This window comes from Dasypus novemcinctus, chromosome 5, assembly GCF_030445035.2.
Source record: "Dasypus novemcinctus isolate mDasNov1 chromosome 5, mDasNov1.1.hap2, whole genome shotgun sequence".
Classification (NCBI taxonomy): domain Eukaryota; kingdom Metazoa; phylum Chordata; class Mammalia; order Cingulata; family Dasypodidae; genus Dasypus; species Dasypus novemcinctus.
In genome coordinates, this window is record NC_080677.1 from 28529971 (window position 1) to 28548055 (window position 18085).

General features: G+C 45.1%; 1 protein-coding gene across 2 annotated transcripts in view; it reads right to left on the bottom strand.

Annotated features, from left to right (window-relative positions):
* The window catches only part of MINDY4 (MINDY lysine 48 deubiquitinase 4), a 135606-nt gene that overhangs the window by 55904 nt on the left and 61617 nt on the right, over positions 1 to 18085 (bottom strand). For both annotated transcript variants that reach the window (XR_009185771.2, XM_058296821.2), the window contains exons 6-8: positions 9302 to 9360; positions 3775 to 3881; positions 590 to 706 (exon numbers count right to left, since the gene is read on the bottom strand). Coding sequence is in view for 1 of the 2 variants with exons in the window: in XM_058296821.2 (XP_058152804.1) it covers positions 590 to 706; positions 3775 to 3881; positions 9302 to 9360 (283 nt within the window). In the remaining variant the exon portion in view is untranslated. The remainder of the gene's footprint in view (positions 1 to 589; positions 707 to 3774; positions 3882 to 9301; positions 9361 to 18085) is intronic.

The following is an 18085-nucleotide window of genomic DNA, read 5'->3' on the forward strand; positions in this document are numbered from 1 at the left end:
ATCTCATGAAATGTCTATAAGCCGCATTAATTTAGCATGGCATCAAAAGCTTGCCAGTCTAGCCCCTGCCTACACTTCCCCAGCTAATCCTGCACCGCCTCTGCAGGCACATCCTGCACCACACGCCTGATACCTCTGCTTTTTCCTGTGGCCCCTAGACATTCATGCAGCCCCACCTTTGTTCACGCTGCCCGCTCTACCTAGCTCCTTCAATCTGCAAAATCCTTGCACATTTCCCAATGCTCAGCCTAAGGAGGCCTCACCGATGCCCCCAGTCAGGCTCGGCACCATCTTCTACCCCCTCTCACCGGCGACCCCAGCATCATGATCTACTCCCAGTGGGTGCTCCTTAAATATGTATTTTGTTGAAAGTCTCCAAAGAAAAGGGGCACGTTCCCCAGCCTTGCTCCACCAGCCACATTTGAAGTTCCTGAACTGAGTGGTAGCTCAGCAAAATGTGAGGCTGGCTGGCACTGAACAGTCCAGGTGGTGCTTGGAGGGGCTTGCCAAAATTGGGCAGCACCCCCAACCCTCCTACCCAGGACAGGCCTAGCAGAAAGCTCGCTGAGAAACTCAAAAAGCAACTTGCCTTTTTCTGCACGATGCCATATTTTAACGAAGCTGCATCATTAAAGGAAAAACTCTGAAGTTTCCACTCTTCATTGAAACAGGAAAAGCTTGAACCAAATAGAAGGCTCTTTATTTCCTGTAAAATGAGAGTTGTATTGGTTATTTTTAAAAAACAATTGTGCTTATGCTCCCACAATAGTTGGTCTTGAATTCTAGCAGAACAACCCATTTTATTCAGGATTACCTATCATCTTTTTATTTTGCAAACCCATTCTCATATTTGAGGAAAGAGAAACTCGTGCCTGAAGGTCTTAGCTCTGGAACATCTGCAAAGCAAACCAGTTGTGCAGATCCATGCCAAAATCTTTTTAGGTTCCTTATAGGGAAGGAACTTTGAAGCACACAGTTTCAGTTTTACAAGGGGTCTTGGAGATCCTCTAGTACCAGAGGATGAGAAGTTTTCAAACTTGACTGTACATGAGCATCACCTAGGGAGCTCTTAAGAATTCTGATGCTCAGGCCAACTGAATCAGAACCCCTGAGGCGAAACTCCAGTATCAGTATTTTTTTTTTTTAAGTTAGGCCAGTAATTTATTCAGGTAGGGAGGGATGAGAAATGGGAGAAAACAACAGATCAGGGGTCCCAGGTAGAGAGGAAGGGGATGAAAAGTGATAAAGAGGGCTGATTTACAGAATACAATTCCCCATTATAGGTTATAAGTGCTCAAGTTTTACTTGTGTGGCCACATGGCAGAGGAAAACTGGCAAAAGCAGTACACAGAGGACAGGAACAGAGGTCCACAGGCGAGAGCGTGCACGAGAGAGGTCAGTATTTTTTTAAAGCTCCTCCAGGTGTTTCCAATGTGCAGCGAAGTTGGAGAACCAACGCTCTAGTAGAGGGTCAGCAAATTACAGCCCAGGGGCCAAATCCAGCCTGCCACCTTTATTTTATTTTATTTTTTAATGATTTATGTATTTACTTGTTTTCCCCCCTTCCCCTCCTCCCACCCTGCTGTTTTTGCTGTCTGTGTTGTGCTCTCTTCTCATTTTCTCTCCTCTAGGATTCACTGGGATTCGATCCTGCAGACCGTTGATGGGGAGAGAGGTTCCCTGTCAATTGTATCACCTCAGTTCCTGGTTTCTGCTGTGCTTCCCAAGGTGAAGAACCTTTGTTTTTGTAAATAAGTTTTTCTGGATTCAGCCTATGGCTGCTTTCACACAGCAGCACAGTTGAGTCGTGACAAAGACTTAAGGCTTGCAAAGCCAAAAAATACAGTATCTGGACTTGTGCGGAATGTTTGCTGACCCCTGTTCTAATACTCACCTTTACCAATCCCATCTCCAACATCACCCGTGAGTGGTCCTCTGCAACGTCTGCTGGCACACCTCAGCCACTCAGTGAGGGTCTTCCACCACTCCCGAGGCAGCTTCTCCATTTCCTCCACACCCGCCTCCTCTAAACATCGGGCTGGCATGGCGCTCACCATACATCTTCCACCAACCCAAATGCCACCCTCCAGAAGCCGGACCCACAGCCAGTCCCTACACCCTGACAGCTGCTGGGATGGGAAGGCAAGAGACTGCCCCGCCACCTAGCCCAGGGATGGCCCTCCCTGCGCCAGCTACCTCCTCCCTCCCTGCCATCAGGCCTCATCCGAGGGGGTCTCTGAAGCTGCGAGTGAGCCCCAGGACCTGAGCCCCAGGACCAGCTGGTGGATTCTGTAGGCCCTGCCCCGGGATCTCTGGCTCAGGCCTTTTCGAGACTCAGATTATGGTCCTCTAGAATCAGTTCCTTATTTTTTCTTTTAATTAAGCATAAGAAAAATCTCTGATAGAGCATTCACCTACATGTCACCGAATTTCAGCTAGTTGCACACAGAAAAGAAGGAAGCATGGTTTCATCTCTCAGGGCCCAAGCGGCCCTTCTTGTGCCTAACACAATCATCTCTTTGTTGGAACTGAGTTTCCTGAGAGCCTAGAAACCATAGAGACTTGAGTTTTCTGGCTTAGCCTCATCTCCATTCTTTCTAATGACAGGATGACAGCTAGGCTCAGCATGGTCAACAGGATGCGGGCTAGGAGCCTAGAAACCTGCGCTCTGCCCACCCTGGGAATGTGTCCTGAACCCCCATTTCCTCTCCATTGGCCTCAGTTTTTCCAGCTGCTCTTGGAGAAGCCACTGCTGAGTCGTCCTTAGGGGCCTCTTCAGGCCCTTCCCAGAATGGGAGCACCCCCTGCAAAGAACCAGAGCCCTGTGCTACTAACAGGCAGAACAGTTACTCCCAGGATTGGGGTCACTTAAACGTGACTGCCTCTGTGATTCCACAAGAAAAAAGGAAGGAAGAGAAGGGAAGGAAAGGCAAGAAAGAAATGCTTCTAGGAAAATCTACTCTTTGCTCTATGTGCTAAGTGAAAACTCAGTAACTGGGAAAAGAGGGACCAGCTATGTCCTCGGGTGTTTTATTTTTCCCTCCTGGATCCTGGCTGAAAGGCCAGTAGGGTACAGCAGGAGCAGCGTTCTATCCTACAGGAACTGCCGGCCAAGAGGAGGCATTGAGGACATCCTGGCAGCTGAGGATGGTAGGGAATCAGGACATCCCTGCAGAGGGGGCTGCTAAAGCCAGGAAGCTGCTCCCCACCTCAAAGAGGACAGGGGCGTGAGCCCGGATGGTGCTAGAGGTTGGTTAACACCTCTGCGTCCTTCCCTCACAGCCACTTAGGAGACTACTGCATCGCTGGAACCAGTCTATTGAGGCCAGTAATCTTGTTCTCATCACAACCTTAGAGCTGCTCCTTAGGGGTGTGGTGCAGAAGCTCGGGCCAAAAGAAGAACTCGAAGGCTCTGAATCCTTTAACTTTGGAATAGGGAAGGTACAATCACTCCCTCACCTTTATCCCTGAGAGGGAAACGTTGCTGCTTGATTTCCCACACAGAGTCAGGACTAGGATGGAGTTCTCCTGCCTCACGGTTAAGGTTTTCTTCTACATCACACCCAAATTTCTAATTTTTTTTCATACTTGGTTGTTATTTTAGTAGAGAAGTTGTTGGTTTACATAAAACACACATTTCTATTTTAACAATGACTGAGCGATTACGATGAGAAGAAATGGGCCAGAAAGATCAAAATCACATCACCTACACTAATGCAAGTCAAGATGTATTCAACATGGAATTCTACTTAGACCACTGAAGTCCACGCCTACCTTTGCTATTGAAAGATTGATTGGCTTCGACATGGTTTGAAGCTTGACCATTGATGGTGCCGGGGTCAGGATGACTTCTTCCTTTATTAATTCATCGTCTACATCCTCTGAAAGAAAGTCATGGGCATGTAAGCTTCCTTGGTATGGCTTGTGGAGAATATGAAGTCATTTAGCACCGTGAACACTTATCAGTTTGAGAGGACTGCATGAAGGAAGGTTCTTTTGCCATCTATCCCACCCACCTACCGCTATGGAGCTCCCAGACCTTTATCAGAAGGAAAGAAAGCAAAGTGAGTAGGGCCTTGCTCCTGTCTTAGTCCCACCCTGGTCAACCACAAAGATGTGGGCGGGTGGGACTTAGCTTCTAATCCACTAGAAAGGTCTGCTTGTGGACCTGTAGTGAAGCAGGTGCTCAGGCCTGACACACTGAGCTCAGATACATTCTCACAAAAAGTGCTCATGACACACAAGTCCATTCCCCTGAAGACCACCATGAGAATGGAATTAGGAAAGAAAATGCCACCATTCCTGATAAAGTTATAATAATAACAAATTATTACCATTACTGCTTACGATTGACCACTTGGATTTTCTCCTCTAAGCCCCGTAACAGCAATTATTATTACCCCCCTTTACAGATAAGGAAACTGAGGCCTAGAGAAGTTAAGTAACTGGCCCAAAGTCATGCAGATAGAAAGTGACAGGGACAGGACATAAACCCCGGCTGGCTCCTAATCACTCTGCCATTCTGCCTTCTCCAGACCTCCAGGGGGAAGAGACACTAAGCCCTGTTCCAGCAATAGTCATCTTAGAGCTGGGGTGAGAGGCCCAGAGAGAGGCCCTGGGTGAGTCTGTGGCAGCACCAGCCTCCTGCCTTCCCAGTTGGTGGAGGCTCCCTCTCTCCATTTCACCAGCTGCCTCTGCATTACCAGAACACTCAGAAGACGCACTGGAAACAATCCCCAGGCAAAACCGGGCAGAGTGGACTCCAGGGGGTAGCTAAGGTCTTGGCTGGATCAATGGGCTCCCGAGAGGAAGCCTGCCAGCACGGGCCTGATTGGGTCGAGGTGAGGAGGCTGGTGTCAAAAGGCCAATCTCTCCAGGACTCAGATCTTACATCAAATTCTACAGCCTCCTTTTCTCCCCTGAGGGAGAGCCGGGCACAAGCCAAGGCAAACTCCTGGGGTCACAGTCCACTGAGTGAGGAGGCAGACCCTACGTTTAGGCTAAAACAAAAATAAAACCTGAGTCTGGAACTGAAATGAGAACTTGAATTCAAATGAGAACCCTTCTGAATTAGGGTCTCTGGAAAAGCCACCCTGTGACAGTGGCCTTACAGACATTACCTGAAATAAAGGCAACAGGCATGGAGCTTAAAAACATGGTGCTGGGTAGACAAAGTAAGAAACCAAATGAGATATGTAACACCAAGCCATTTACACAAATTAAAAATACCTGCACACAGAGTAACACGACACATTTTGCAAGAATACCTACAGCAAAAAAATCTGGAGTCAACACAAGAGACGGATTGCTTGCAGGGGAGGAGGGGGGTAAGTCTAGAGGGAAATAAGGAAGGAAAGGAAGGAGGCAGAGAGAGAGGAGAAAGAGGCGAGAAGGGAGAGAGGAAAAGTAGCAGGAAGGAAGGAAAGGAGGGAGGGAGCCAGCGGGACGCAGGCTTTGAGAAGAGCAATGCTGAGGAAGTTGGAGGGACAGACATATGCTGGTGAATTCAACCCTCTGCTCTGAGACCCGAGGCAAAGGGGAGCTGACTGTTTCCAGGAAGCACAGAAAGGATGGTATTTACATCTCTGCCGAGGCAACTGCCAGGGCCAAGGCTTCAGGGCAGGAGCCACAGGAGAAAACCAGCTCTGCTCAGCTGTGAATTAAGTGCAGGAGGCGGCCGGGGGCCACAGCACAGCACAGGGCGTGGGTCGGGCAAGGCCACGGGAGAAGGAAGCCTTCCTCGGGCTTCTGTAGGGAGGAAGCTGGCCCAGTGCGAGGGCTGGTGGAGGACCTCAGCCCACATGTGGAGTTGGAGCAGACCTGGGGCCCAATGTGGTGGGGCCGGCATGAAGGCGGAAAACACAGCACTCCAGAATGACATGTTGGCCTCGCAGACGAAACCATCTGCACATGCCGGTGGTTTGACAGTGCTATTTTAAGGCCCTGGTAGAAATGTCTGGTCGCACATTTTATTTACTCTTTGGAGAAAAGAAATATGTAATTGCACTGCATTTCAAAGGGGAGATAAGCCACCAAGCGGAACCTTGTTTGGTCTATGGCTCCTGTAGGCAGCCTTCTCCAGGCTCTTACTCAGAGCTTCTCACCGACTAAGATCTCTTCTCCTGGAAGGGGCCCAGCACCAGAGACCAGGCATCTAAGCCCAGCTCCCCCTCCAGGCTTCCAGCTTAGACCAACGACCCCATCTCTCCCCCTCCCCTCCACCATGATCCCGGCTGAGCCCCAGTCCTCTCCTGCCCCTGTCCCACCGCTCCAGCCTCCCCATCCTTCTGCCTCCACGCTGTCTCATATCCTGTCCCTCCTTTCTTGCTCCTCCGATAGAAGAACACATCGCTACTTTTCTATTTGTTCATCAAGCTCTCAACTGAACACCCACATAGTGCCAGGAACGACATGGGGCAAAAAATGCCCAGAGGGGGTGGCAGAACCCCAAATGAGTTTATAATACGACATGAAAAGTGCTAAAACAGAGGCTAGTGGAAAGGTTTTAAGATGAACAAAAGAGACAATCTGCCTTAAAGAGGCAGGGAAACTTCCCATAAGAGGAAGTATTTGAGCAGGATCTTGAAATACCCACAGGATTTCCCTGGTGGAACAGGGGCCTCATCACCTCTTTTCTGGACTATCCTAAGAGCCCCGCTGCTGTCTTCCAATACCCAGACTCCTACCAGTCAGACTCCAGTTCAGCACTCAAGGCCATCCTCACCCCTCCAGCCTTCATGCCAGCCCCATCGCCCACTGACACCCACACCTTTCCCTCCAGGCCAGCCGCCTCAGGCTGATCTCTGTTCTCACACTCTGTGCCTTTGGCCATGCTGCTCCTTCCACAGCTCCATTTGCCAAAGACCTTGCCCTTCCTTCAAAGCCCAGTTTAAATGCCACCTCACCAGGGAAGCATCCCAAACCCACCACAGCCACCACACCCCCCCCCCATCTCTTCCTCTCTTGAGGCAAGTAAGAACGGCCCATAGTCTGCTCTGGGTGTTGCTATGGGAGGACAGCTCCTTCCTCTGGAGCCACCCAACCTGAAGGCAAGGTCACTTTTGCTCACCTTTATCTGCTTTCAAGAGAGCATTGCCTATGCCCCTAGCACATAACTGCTAACAAAAGTTTACAGAATTAAACCAAAAGAAAAATGAATTGAGGTAGGGCATAGAATGCTGTACCTCTAACCAAATTTTATTTTCTGGTTTTGGGGATTGTGGGGTTTTTTTGTGTGTGGTTTTAGGGTTTGCTTTTTTTGTTGTTTTTTTTTGCTCCCAAGATTATTTTTTTTCTCTCTTCCAGAATTGCTTGGAATATTGGATTCCATGATCTCTTATCTTTCATCTCTTAGCTGAGCCACTGTCAAAAAAGAAGGTGTGCCTCCCTCTGGAAAACACACACAGATACTTACACATACTGACGCTCGCACACCCACACAGACTCACAAACTCACACACTCACATACACACTTGAATACTCACACGCTTTCTCACACCCACTCATCTCACTCTTACACACCCTCACTCACCCACACTCACTCACATGCTCACACACATACATTCAGACACCCACACTCATTCACACATACACACACACTTCAAACAGCTGTCTTCTGAGAGAACTGCTAAAAGAAGCTCTCTGGTCTCCAAAGGCCAGGAACCGCTTCACTTTGTGACCAAACGGGAGTGGGTTTCCTTGGAAAACCTTCAAGTGTGGCACTTTACAGAATGGTTCTAGCTGCCAAGACTCCCTGGCTCCACACTTGACCCTCCACCACAGTGGCTGCGTAGCCCCTTGCAGAAACCTGCCCTTCCGGGGCAGGCACGCGATCCCCACCAGCTGTTTCTGATGGTTGACCATCTGAGGAACTGCTGGCTCTGAAGTGCAGTACACAGGATACACAAAGCCCTGTCATGGTGGGGCCGGCCCCTGCCTTTCAACTTCATCAAAGCAAAAGGCAGACTGCCTGTCTCACACTGTCACTCTTAAAGGGGACACCCCTTTCTTCCTTCAGTTTAAAAGGGAGTTCTAAGAGCAAGAGGAAAAGTACATGAACAAAATTTTATGCCAAAACGGTCCAACAGGTAAACTGCTGCCTTTGCCAGGCACTAAGTCATGGCTTTCAGAGGAGGACATATGACAACACTCAAGTCTCCCCTTTCATGTTCAGGCACTGGTGTCATCACTGCCTGCTCTACAGCTGCTCGACCAAGTCCTGCAAGCGTGTCAGTCATTGCGGGGTAGAGAACTACTGAAAAAGAAAAAAGAGCTTCAAGTAGACAGAGTGAGCACTATCCACAATTGCCCAAAGATGGAAGCAGCCCAAGTGTCCATCAACAGATGAACAGATAAACAAAATATAGTATATCCGTACAATGGAATACTACTCAGCCGTAAAAAGGAATGAAGCTCCGACTCATGCAGCAACATGGATGAACCTTGAAGACATTATACTAAGTGAAACAGACCAAACACAAAAGGCCATGTAGAGTATGATTCCACTTAAATGAACAATCTAGAATAAATAAATTTATAGAGACAGAAAGAAGTTTAGATGTTACCAGGGGTTGGGGAGAGAGTGGGGGTTATTCCTTAATAGGTATAGAGTTTCTGCTTCAGGAGATTTAAAAAGTTGGTAATGGATGGTGGTGACGGCAGCACAACATTGTAAATATAGTTCGTGCCACTGAATTGTACATTTAAAATGGTTAAAATCACAGTTTCATGATAATGTGACCATAATAAGAAAGTTCTTAAATAACTATATATACAAGAGTGGATTAATTCATCCTGTGTCTTCTGTGGGAGAATAGGGGGTTATTATTACAGAGTATACATGTGTGAGAATTCATCAAGCTGAATAAATACTTAAGATGTGTACACTTCATGCACCTCATTGTATTTTATACCTCAGTAACATTTTTTATAATTTAACAAAAAAAGGTGGATCTCCCCAGGCAGAGCTATACTAATATTTAGTCCAAGAACTGTCTTCTAGAGACTTCAGTACATTCTGAATGTTCCTAAAAGAACTTACAAATGCAGAAAGGGCTCCTTTGGACATGAGCAAGGATGCAAAAATGACTTAGGCATAGTACAAGGATTTTTCCAGGAGAGAAAGACAGGAGGTGGTGGGTGAAGGCAAGCCCTCAAGGACCGGCCCTACCCACAGGCAACCTATGGACAGGCTGGAGGAAAGAAGACGCTCCCCCCCACTGCCCGCCACCCTCTGGAAAGAGCACAGGGAGACCCTCTTGTTCCCTGATGGGCACAGCCTGGGGGCACGTGCTGCACCTACCCAGCTGCAGGACACCCGGCTCACCATCTGCCTCATTGGACACCAGCAACTGCTGTTTCCTGGAAAAAAAGAAAATGTCAGTTTACCAGAGAATGAAGATAATTCAGAGAGCAGACAAGGATGGAAAGAGCACCGGACCAGGGGTCAGGAGAGGGCTCCCCCTGCCCTAGCCTGACTCTCTTTTGGGGCCTTGCGCTGGTCTCACCCCCTCCGAGCCATGGGTTCCAACTCTGATGGGACAGGATGGCCTCCAGGGTCCCTTCAATCCTGGGTTCTGACTAAGAAACAGGCCTCAGCCATTCAGGATGGTAACCTCTGCACGTTCCCACTTGCCAGGAACTGAAGGCAAGCATTTCTACTGATATAACTGTGGTACTGCTGAGGAGAAAGACACACACATACACACAAATGAACTGAGCGCTTGTAATCATTGGACAAAATTTCTTTGTTTATTTCAGCTTTATTCTTTGTTGTTTTCCTTCTTCCAGCTTTCCTGTAAAGCTAATGGCAGCCATTTATACACAACCTATGAAATGCACCCAGGTAGTTAAAAGAACCTGTCCTGTATCCTTCTGAAACACTGCCTGTCATTCTGCTATATAAATTCAGGTGTGTGAACACAGAACTTTCTTAAAATAGTCCACCTGTATTTTACCTCTCTTTAGATTGTTTTTACCTCTAGAAGGCATGGGTCTAAATGAAGTAAAATCATTTTTTTAAATGTATTAAAAATAACAATATTACATCACTCTCTGAAATCTATTTACTATTTTCTAAAATGACAGCTCTTTTGAACATGCCCTTGAAATATATTTTCCTCCAACATCATTGCAGGGTAAGATATGATTGAAGTAACAATTGTAATCTTGCTTTGGTACATTCTATTGAATTGGTTTCCTCTTGAAGACGTATGAAGGGGCGTGAATGGAAGATCGCACGGGGTATGCAGTCCCAGATCCTTGCCTGGGTCCTGTGGTTCTTTCCCTGGTGCTAGAACACGTGCTCCTCCCCCTCCCAGGCGGCCCTAATCCTCCCCTTGTCCTCCCCCAGGCCGTCAAAATCATTTTACTCAATTCAAAGCCACAAATCCCTACGCCCCTGCGCTACCAGCATTTCACAGGCGTTCTTGCCGGGGGTGATGGAAGGATGAGCTGGAAAGAGGAGTTAGGGCTTGAAGGCGGCGGGAGGATGTGAAGGGAAAGTCAACCCAGTACAGAGCCGGGGTCAGGCCTGCCCCGAGGAGCGACTGCACTTGCATCAGAAGCTTCTTCCAGCCATTCCTCTCCCACCCCCACCAGCTCTGCCACGACATGTTAAGGACCTCACTTCTGCCTCTGTCTCTCCCTTTGGTCCCTGTTTTATCTGGAGGCTGAGGCAAGGGGCCATCCCCCGGCTGTGCCTCAGTGTCCCTGTCTGAAAAGCAAGGACTGAGGTTCTGGTCCTAGATGGCCTCTGAAATCCCCCTTGAACCATTTCAAGCCAGGAACGACAAGACCCAAGACTTCTCTTCAACACCCTAAGTCCTATTTGTCTCACTGGAATCCATCTCTGCTCTCTACCTCTTCATCTCTCACCTCGACTATTTTAACAGCCTCCTAACTGGTTTCCTGGCCTCCAGTGTGACACCCCCACCCCACAGCTTCACATGACTGTCTAAGCCATCTTTCTAAAAAGCAAATCTGTCCATACTGCTGGACTGCTGAAATTCTGTACAGGTTCCCTATCGTCATTAGCAACAACAAGAATATTCTTATATATACATAAGAATGTTATATATATTTTTATATATACGTATGCGTGTGTACTTATATATGGCAGCAATAATTACAGCAAGTGCTTGTTGGTCCCTTCGTATCTTTCAGATGCTCAATTAAGTACTTCACATGCATCAAAATCCATCTCTCCTCAGAAGAGCCTCATGAAGCAGTTATTTCATGAATCTCACAGAAGGTCACTAATTTTCCCAGGGTCACACAGCACTGGAATTTGAACTGAGGCGATGACTCTAAAGACAGTGAAGTCACTACCAAACTATACTGCTTCCTTACAGAATAAAGTTCCGGACTACCAGAGTGCCTGGGGCAGGCCAAACAATGGCCCTCCAGGGGTTCACATCTTCTTCCCCGGAAGTCATCAATGGTAGTTTATATGAAGACAACTTTGCAGAAGTGATTAAGTTAATGAGATGGGGAGATTATTTATAATTAACCAGGTGGGCTCTAAATGCCATCACAAGGGTCCTTATGAGGGACAGGCAGAGGGAAATTTGACCACAGAAGTAGATGTGACACAAAAACAAGAGACTGAAGAGATGTGGCCATGGTCCAAGGAATGCTGGCAGACTCTAGAGTATGGAAAAGGCAAAGAACGGATTCTCCCCTAGAACCTCCAAAAGGAACCAGCCCTGCCAACACCTTGCTTTTATCCCCTTGAGACTCATTTTGGACCTCTGAGCCCCAGAACCATAAGAGAATAAATTTGTGTTGTTCCAAGCCACTAAATTTGCAGTAACTTTTTTCAGCAGCAAGAGGAAAGGAAGACAATGCCTCAAGACATGGCTATGTCACCTGCCGCCCTGGCCCCCTCTCCCCCTGGCACACCCCCTGCACTTCCTCTAGGATGAACTTCTTAGCCAGTGCCTCAGAGCCTGTTCACAAGCTGTTCACATCATTAGAATGCCCTCTGTCAAACTCACGCTAATCCTCCGAAGCCCAGCTGGGCTATTACCTCCTCCTAAATCCCAAAGTGTGTGTACATTCATTTCACTCACCCACCAAACATGTGGCAGCTATCTGCTAGACTTGGCTCTCTGCCCAGAGGAGCACTGGGCATGTAAACTGAATGGACACTCTATTGGTCTCTAGAGGAACAGACCTGACAGGAGATATCTGTAAATAGTATGAGATTTTATAAAACTGTCCCACACAACCATGGGGATGCACAAGTCCAAATTCCATAGGGCAGGCCATAAACCAGGGGCTCCAATGAAGGTCCTTGATGAGTTCCCCAGGAGACCCTGGCTGTCCAAAGCAAAGATGGGAATTCTCTCTCTGAATGCTGAAATCACTTCCCCTTATAAGGCATTCAACTGATTGGATGAGACTTCACTCGCTGCCAATGCCAATCTCCTTAGTTGACTGTAGATGTAATCAGCCATCTATGCAATCAATTCACCGATGATTAAAGTCCATGAAATGCCCTTGTATTACAATTAGCCCCAGTTTGCTTGACCAGACAACTGAGCACATCACCTGGCCAAGTTGACACATCAGCCTAACCATCACAATGTCCCAATCCCTGGAACCCTTTGCAAATCTAAGTAAGTCTTCAGATGGTAAAGCAGCCTGGATTCTTCAGGTGGGCCAATGTAATCATATAACCTTTACAAGAGGGAGATGGAAGGAGACTGGGCACAGAAGAAAAGGCAGAGTGATGATGTAAAAAGGGACTGGACTGACAGGCTTTGAAGATGGAGAAAAGGGCCACAAGCCAAGGGGAAAAGGCAGCCATTAGAAGCTGAAAAAGACAAGGAAACAGATTCTTGCCCTAGAACCTCCAGAAGGAACTAGCCCTGCTGATATCTTTTCAGACTTCTGTCTCCAAAACTATAAGAGAATCAGTCTGTTATTTAAAGCTACTAGGTTTGGGGCAAGTTATTACATCATCATTAGGAAACTAATATGCATGGTAGGAGTTCTAACCAAGGGGTACTTAAGGGTTGCACTTTCATTTAATGTCTTCTGTATCCCAAGTACCTAGCACCTAGTCATTGCTCCATGAATGGGGTTGAATGATAGAGTGTCCCTCACAGATGCTCAGTGACTTGCACAAGGTCACACGACTCAGAAGTGCCAGAGTCAAGATTCGAGCCCTGGTCCTCGGCTCCAACTCCTCTCATTTGCTCCTCCCTCTATTTTGCACTTCCCTGCCTGCCCAGAAACCTCCATGGCATAGTGTGGACCAAGGGACAAAGTCCAAACCTCCCAAGAGGTCCCCTTGGCTCCTGAGGGTGGCCATGAGCCACAGAGGCAGCAGGGTGGGGTGGTGTTTCCAAGGGCAGGGTGCAGCAGGACCTCTCCCTGGTCATACAGCTTTCACCCAGAGGCCATCTATCAGCTCGAGAGCCCAGCTCAGATGCTTTATGCCCATTTCCCTCAGATCTCATCACTAGAGGAGACAGTCATTACACTCACTCTTAGAGAATGTGCTTATTGTTCCTTTCATGTGTTCTTTTGTGGTATAGCATTACAAAGTTTAAAAGGTCAGTTTAAAAGCATGTTCTTGCTTTTGAGTGAAAGCTATTATGAGCAACAATGGCAAAAAAGATAAATCAATTGATTCAAAACACTTTTTCAAAATGTGATTGTGCAGATAACCCAGGGACATGTGTCAAAGTATGCATGTAATAAACCCTCGGGAGCTGGGCTGCAGAGACCCAGTTTGCCTGCTCTTTCTGAGCCCTGAAAACCACCCCAGCTCCTCCTCAGGCCGCACAGGGAGGACAAGGGCCAGGGCCCTGCAGGTTTTTAGGGCCACACAGGACCAGGGCTCAACCTCTGGATAACTGAATCCATGGCTCAATAGAAAGAGCCACTTGGAGACCTGGGTTTTATCCCTGCTCTCCCCCTCTTGTGCATGACCTTGAGCAGGTCACTTATATTCTGGTACTGAATACTTGGCTAATGTAGTTATGGATTCCAAAAGAAAAGTATCTCATGGGAATAAGGAAAACACTCACTGATCATTTACCATATACTATATGTGAAGAAATTTACTAAAAAGATAATTGCTAAGAACTTTCCAGGCATGAGGCTTCACAGAAATATGAGCCTCAAATGGTACACGTAACAATACATCCACACTTAGGAATGTCATATTGGAACTACAGCATACTATAGACAATTAAAAAAAAAAAATCCTAAAAGAAACTATAGAGAAAAAGTAAGTTACCTACAAATGAATAACCACTTTAACAGCAGACTTCTCAGCAGCAACCTTAAAAAGGTCATAAATCAACAAAATAACATCTTCAAATATTGAGAAAAAACAATGGTCAACTTTGAAATTTCAAGCTAAAATGCCACTAAAGGTAAGGAAAACTAAAGATATTCTCAGACAAAACCTAAGTTTACTAGTCATAGTAACTTCACTCAATGCCCTTCACTCAATGGACCACTAAAGGACTTATTTCAGGAAGAAGGAAATTGAACCCTGAAGGAAAGAATAGGATGAGAACAATGGTGAGAAAACAAATCATTAAACATTTAGATAAACCTAAATGAGAATCAACAACAAATATAACAATAACTGCCAATTTGGTGGTAGTGAAAAACAAAGCGAAACTGAAATACTCAACAATAATAAACAGGGAACACAAGGAGAGAAGTAATTAGAGTTAAAGCCTTGCATTTACCAGGGGTAGAGAGATTGGTTGAATTTATGATTAAAATTTTAAGAGTAACCACTAAAAGAGTAAAAAATAATGCATAACTTTCAAAGCAGAAAGAAAAAATACACCTCAGCTAATTAACAAGAAGGAAAAAAAGGAAGAAAAAGATAAAGTGTGGCAAAATGAAAGTATGAAATACAACAGGACAAAATAAATCCAAGTGTCTCAGTAATTATAACAAAGGCAAACAAATTAAATTTGCCAGTTATAAGACAGAGGCACTCAGATTGGATTTTTTTTATAATTAGCTGTATGCTATTTCAACAGCACCTCTAATATATGACATAAAAGCATGGAAAAAATACACCAATTATAAACTCATCATTTAAAAAGTGATATATCTTTATTACTGTTGGAAAAAACAAGACTTTGGGATAAAAAGCATTATTATTGTAATCCTATTTATTCCACAATAACAAAAGTAACAATTCACCAGAAAATCACCAGGAAACTCTACGCACTTACAAGAGAGCCTCAAAATACACAGACAAAAATTTGTCAGAAATACAAGAGAAATTGTTCAATCCATGAACATTGTATAAAATTTTAACATACTTCTTTCACTCACTAATAGAAAAAGCATTAACAAGAATACCAAAAAAAAAAAAAAATACAGCATACCTGAGTATCACAAGAACATGCTTGATCTAATACACCCAACTATTAAATAACATCTATTCTTTACAAGCACACGTCATTTTTATGAAAACTGGCCACATGGTAGTCCACAAATCATAGCTCAAAAAATTCTAAAGTATGTTTCCAATCACAAAGTAATAAGCAGAATTGAATAATAAAAAGATAGCTCCTTCCCTACTCACAAAAAGAACACATGTATTAATAAATTTTAAAGAAATAATATTAGAAATTAGAAAATATTTCAAAGTGATTAACACTGAAAACACAACTAATAAAAATTTGTGGGAAGCAACTAAAGTGGTACATGGAGATAAATATATAACATAAACGATTAATCATAAGAAAAACCTTTGGCAAAACTGATAAAGAGAAAAGGGGAGAGTGCAAATAAACAGTATGCAGAGTGAAAGGGGGAGTGGAGAGTGGAATGGGTGTGCCTCAGTGGTTGAGCGCCTGCTTCGCATGCACAAAGTCCTGGTTCAATTCCCAGTATATCCTAAAAAAAAATTTTTATAAATTCTATTTATAAATAGAATTTCTTTCAAGAAGAAAATAATATGAATAAGTTCAAACCAATACATTTGAAAATTGACAGATTAGACCATTTTCTAGAAAAAAATTGCAAAACTGATTGAGTAATAAAGAGAAAATCTGAAAAGATCTATAATCATTAAAAATAAAGAAATAATTTAAAATCTTTCCCAATCTCCCAACCCAACACAGATGAAAAATACCAGGCCCAAATAGGTTCACCGAGGCGTTCTAGCCAATGTAGGAAAATCTCCCCAACTTAACTTTCTCAAATAAAGTGCAGGGTCTAAGCCCTCCGGCCCTGGAACTACCCAGCTTCGCTATGGTTCCGATTCTACCACTAAACTGTGTGCAGCCTGGGCAAGTTTCCAACCCTTCTTGTGATTCTACTTCCTTACCTATAAAATGGGGTTAATAACAGTCTACTCCAGAAGACTGTTGTGAGAATGAAATGAGTCATTACATATCAAGTACTGAGCAGAGTGCCTAACAGCATAGTAATTGCTATGTGTTGGCTGAGATGCTGATGATGATTAATGAGGCTAGTATAATCTTGATTCCAAAACCTTAACTCTTGTAAGCATAAGTGCAAAAGTATGAAACAAAATAATAAACAGCAGCAATAATAGATGCATGCATTAGCCACAAGCTTAAAGAAAATCATAACCAAGATGCAAGCAGGTTTTAATACTAGAAAATCTAATAATGTATAATAATTCACCATACCAACAGGTTAGAGAAAACCATATGTAAAATAATCTCAATAGAAGCAGAAAAAAAACATTTCATAAACATAAATACACATGCATGTTTTTTTTAAAAAGCTATCTGCAAAACTAACCAAGGAAAAGGTTTTCCTTTAGTTGGTAAATACATATTCACACCCTACACAACATTCTACTTAATACTCAAGCGTGGAAGCATTCCTACTAGAGCCAGAAACAAGAGAAGGATGTCCAGTATCACAAGTCCTCACTATTATACTGGAGCTTTACTAGGGGCAGTGCAATAAGGCAAGTAATGCTGACAAACCCGAGACCAGATTCTATCAAATTCCTGACTCAGTTCAGTACGCGAGCCACCACCCCATTCCAAACAGAACATCATTTTGGAATGAACAAGGGGGTTAGATGATGGAAAGCATTTGAACGACTTAGACAAGCCATATAAGGCTCACTCACGCCCCAGAAGAATGGCATCACCTGGCAATAAACTAATTGCCTCCTGTCTCAACTTCACTTTTGCCAGGCTCTTCTTTCAGGGGCTGGGAGGACGGTAACATCTAGTGACTCTGGGTTACAGCTCTTCAGACCCCACCCATCCCTGACCAGGGGCACTTCTAGTCACCCTCTGAGAAGCCTGTGTTGTGTTCTTTTTCTGCTTTCCCAACAGGGGGACATTCCACAGCCCTAGCACGCAAAAGGCTCTCATTTAAGACTGAACTGCCTTTGTGAGTTGGATCCCTGAGGGCAAGCTGATATAAAATTGAAAAAAAAAAAAAATCTAAGTTCCCCATCAATGGGAGGATTTTATGTTTTTTACTCTCCCCCTCTCCAACTAGTTCCCTTCAGCTTCTTAGGGAGCCTCAGCTGAGCTCCCCCAGAGGACGATGAGTTTCAGAATTGTGGGGCATTAGACTCAAAAGCCCTTAGCAGTCACCTGGCATAACCTTTGTTGTTACAGATAAGGAAGCTGAGATCTGGCCAGAGGAAGGAAGTCTCAGTGTCCACCTCCCAGGTACTCAGATGGGAAGGGGTCAGTCAGTGTACCAGCCCGGGAAACTGTTTTCACCTCCCTCAGCAGCGGGTCAGCAGGCGTTTTTAAAATCAAGCCCTAAAGAACACGAAGGCGGCTCCTCCATTGGGTTATCAAGAAGTCATCGTGTGCACCAGCCATCACAACTGCACAGTGACTTTAACAGATCTCAGTTTAAACCCTACAATTGCCAACTCTCCATCTGTTGACCTTCAACATATAAAGGGAATATTTTTTTCTCTCTCTCTCTTTTCTTTTTTCTTAAGGATGTGGAAAACTTGACTAGAATTGCATGGTCTGACATTTCCTGTGAGAAAGCTCTCTGCTTGGAATGCTGTGAAAACAATCTGCCTTAACAATTCCACCCAGATAAATTATCTTCCTGAAACTTGTGAAGAGCCTTAATTGGG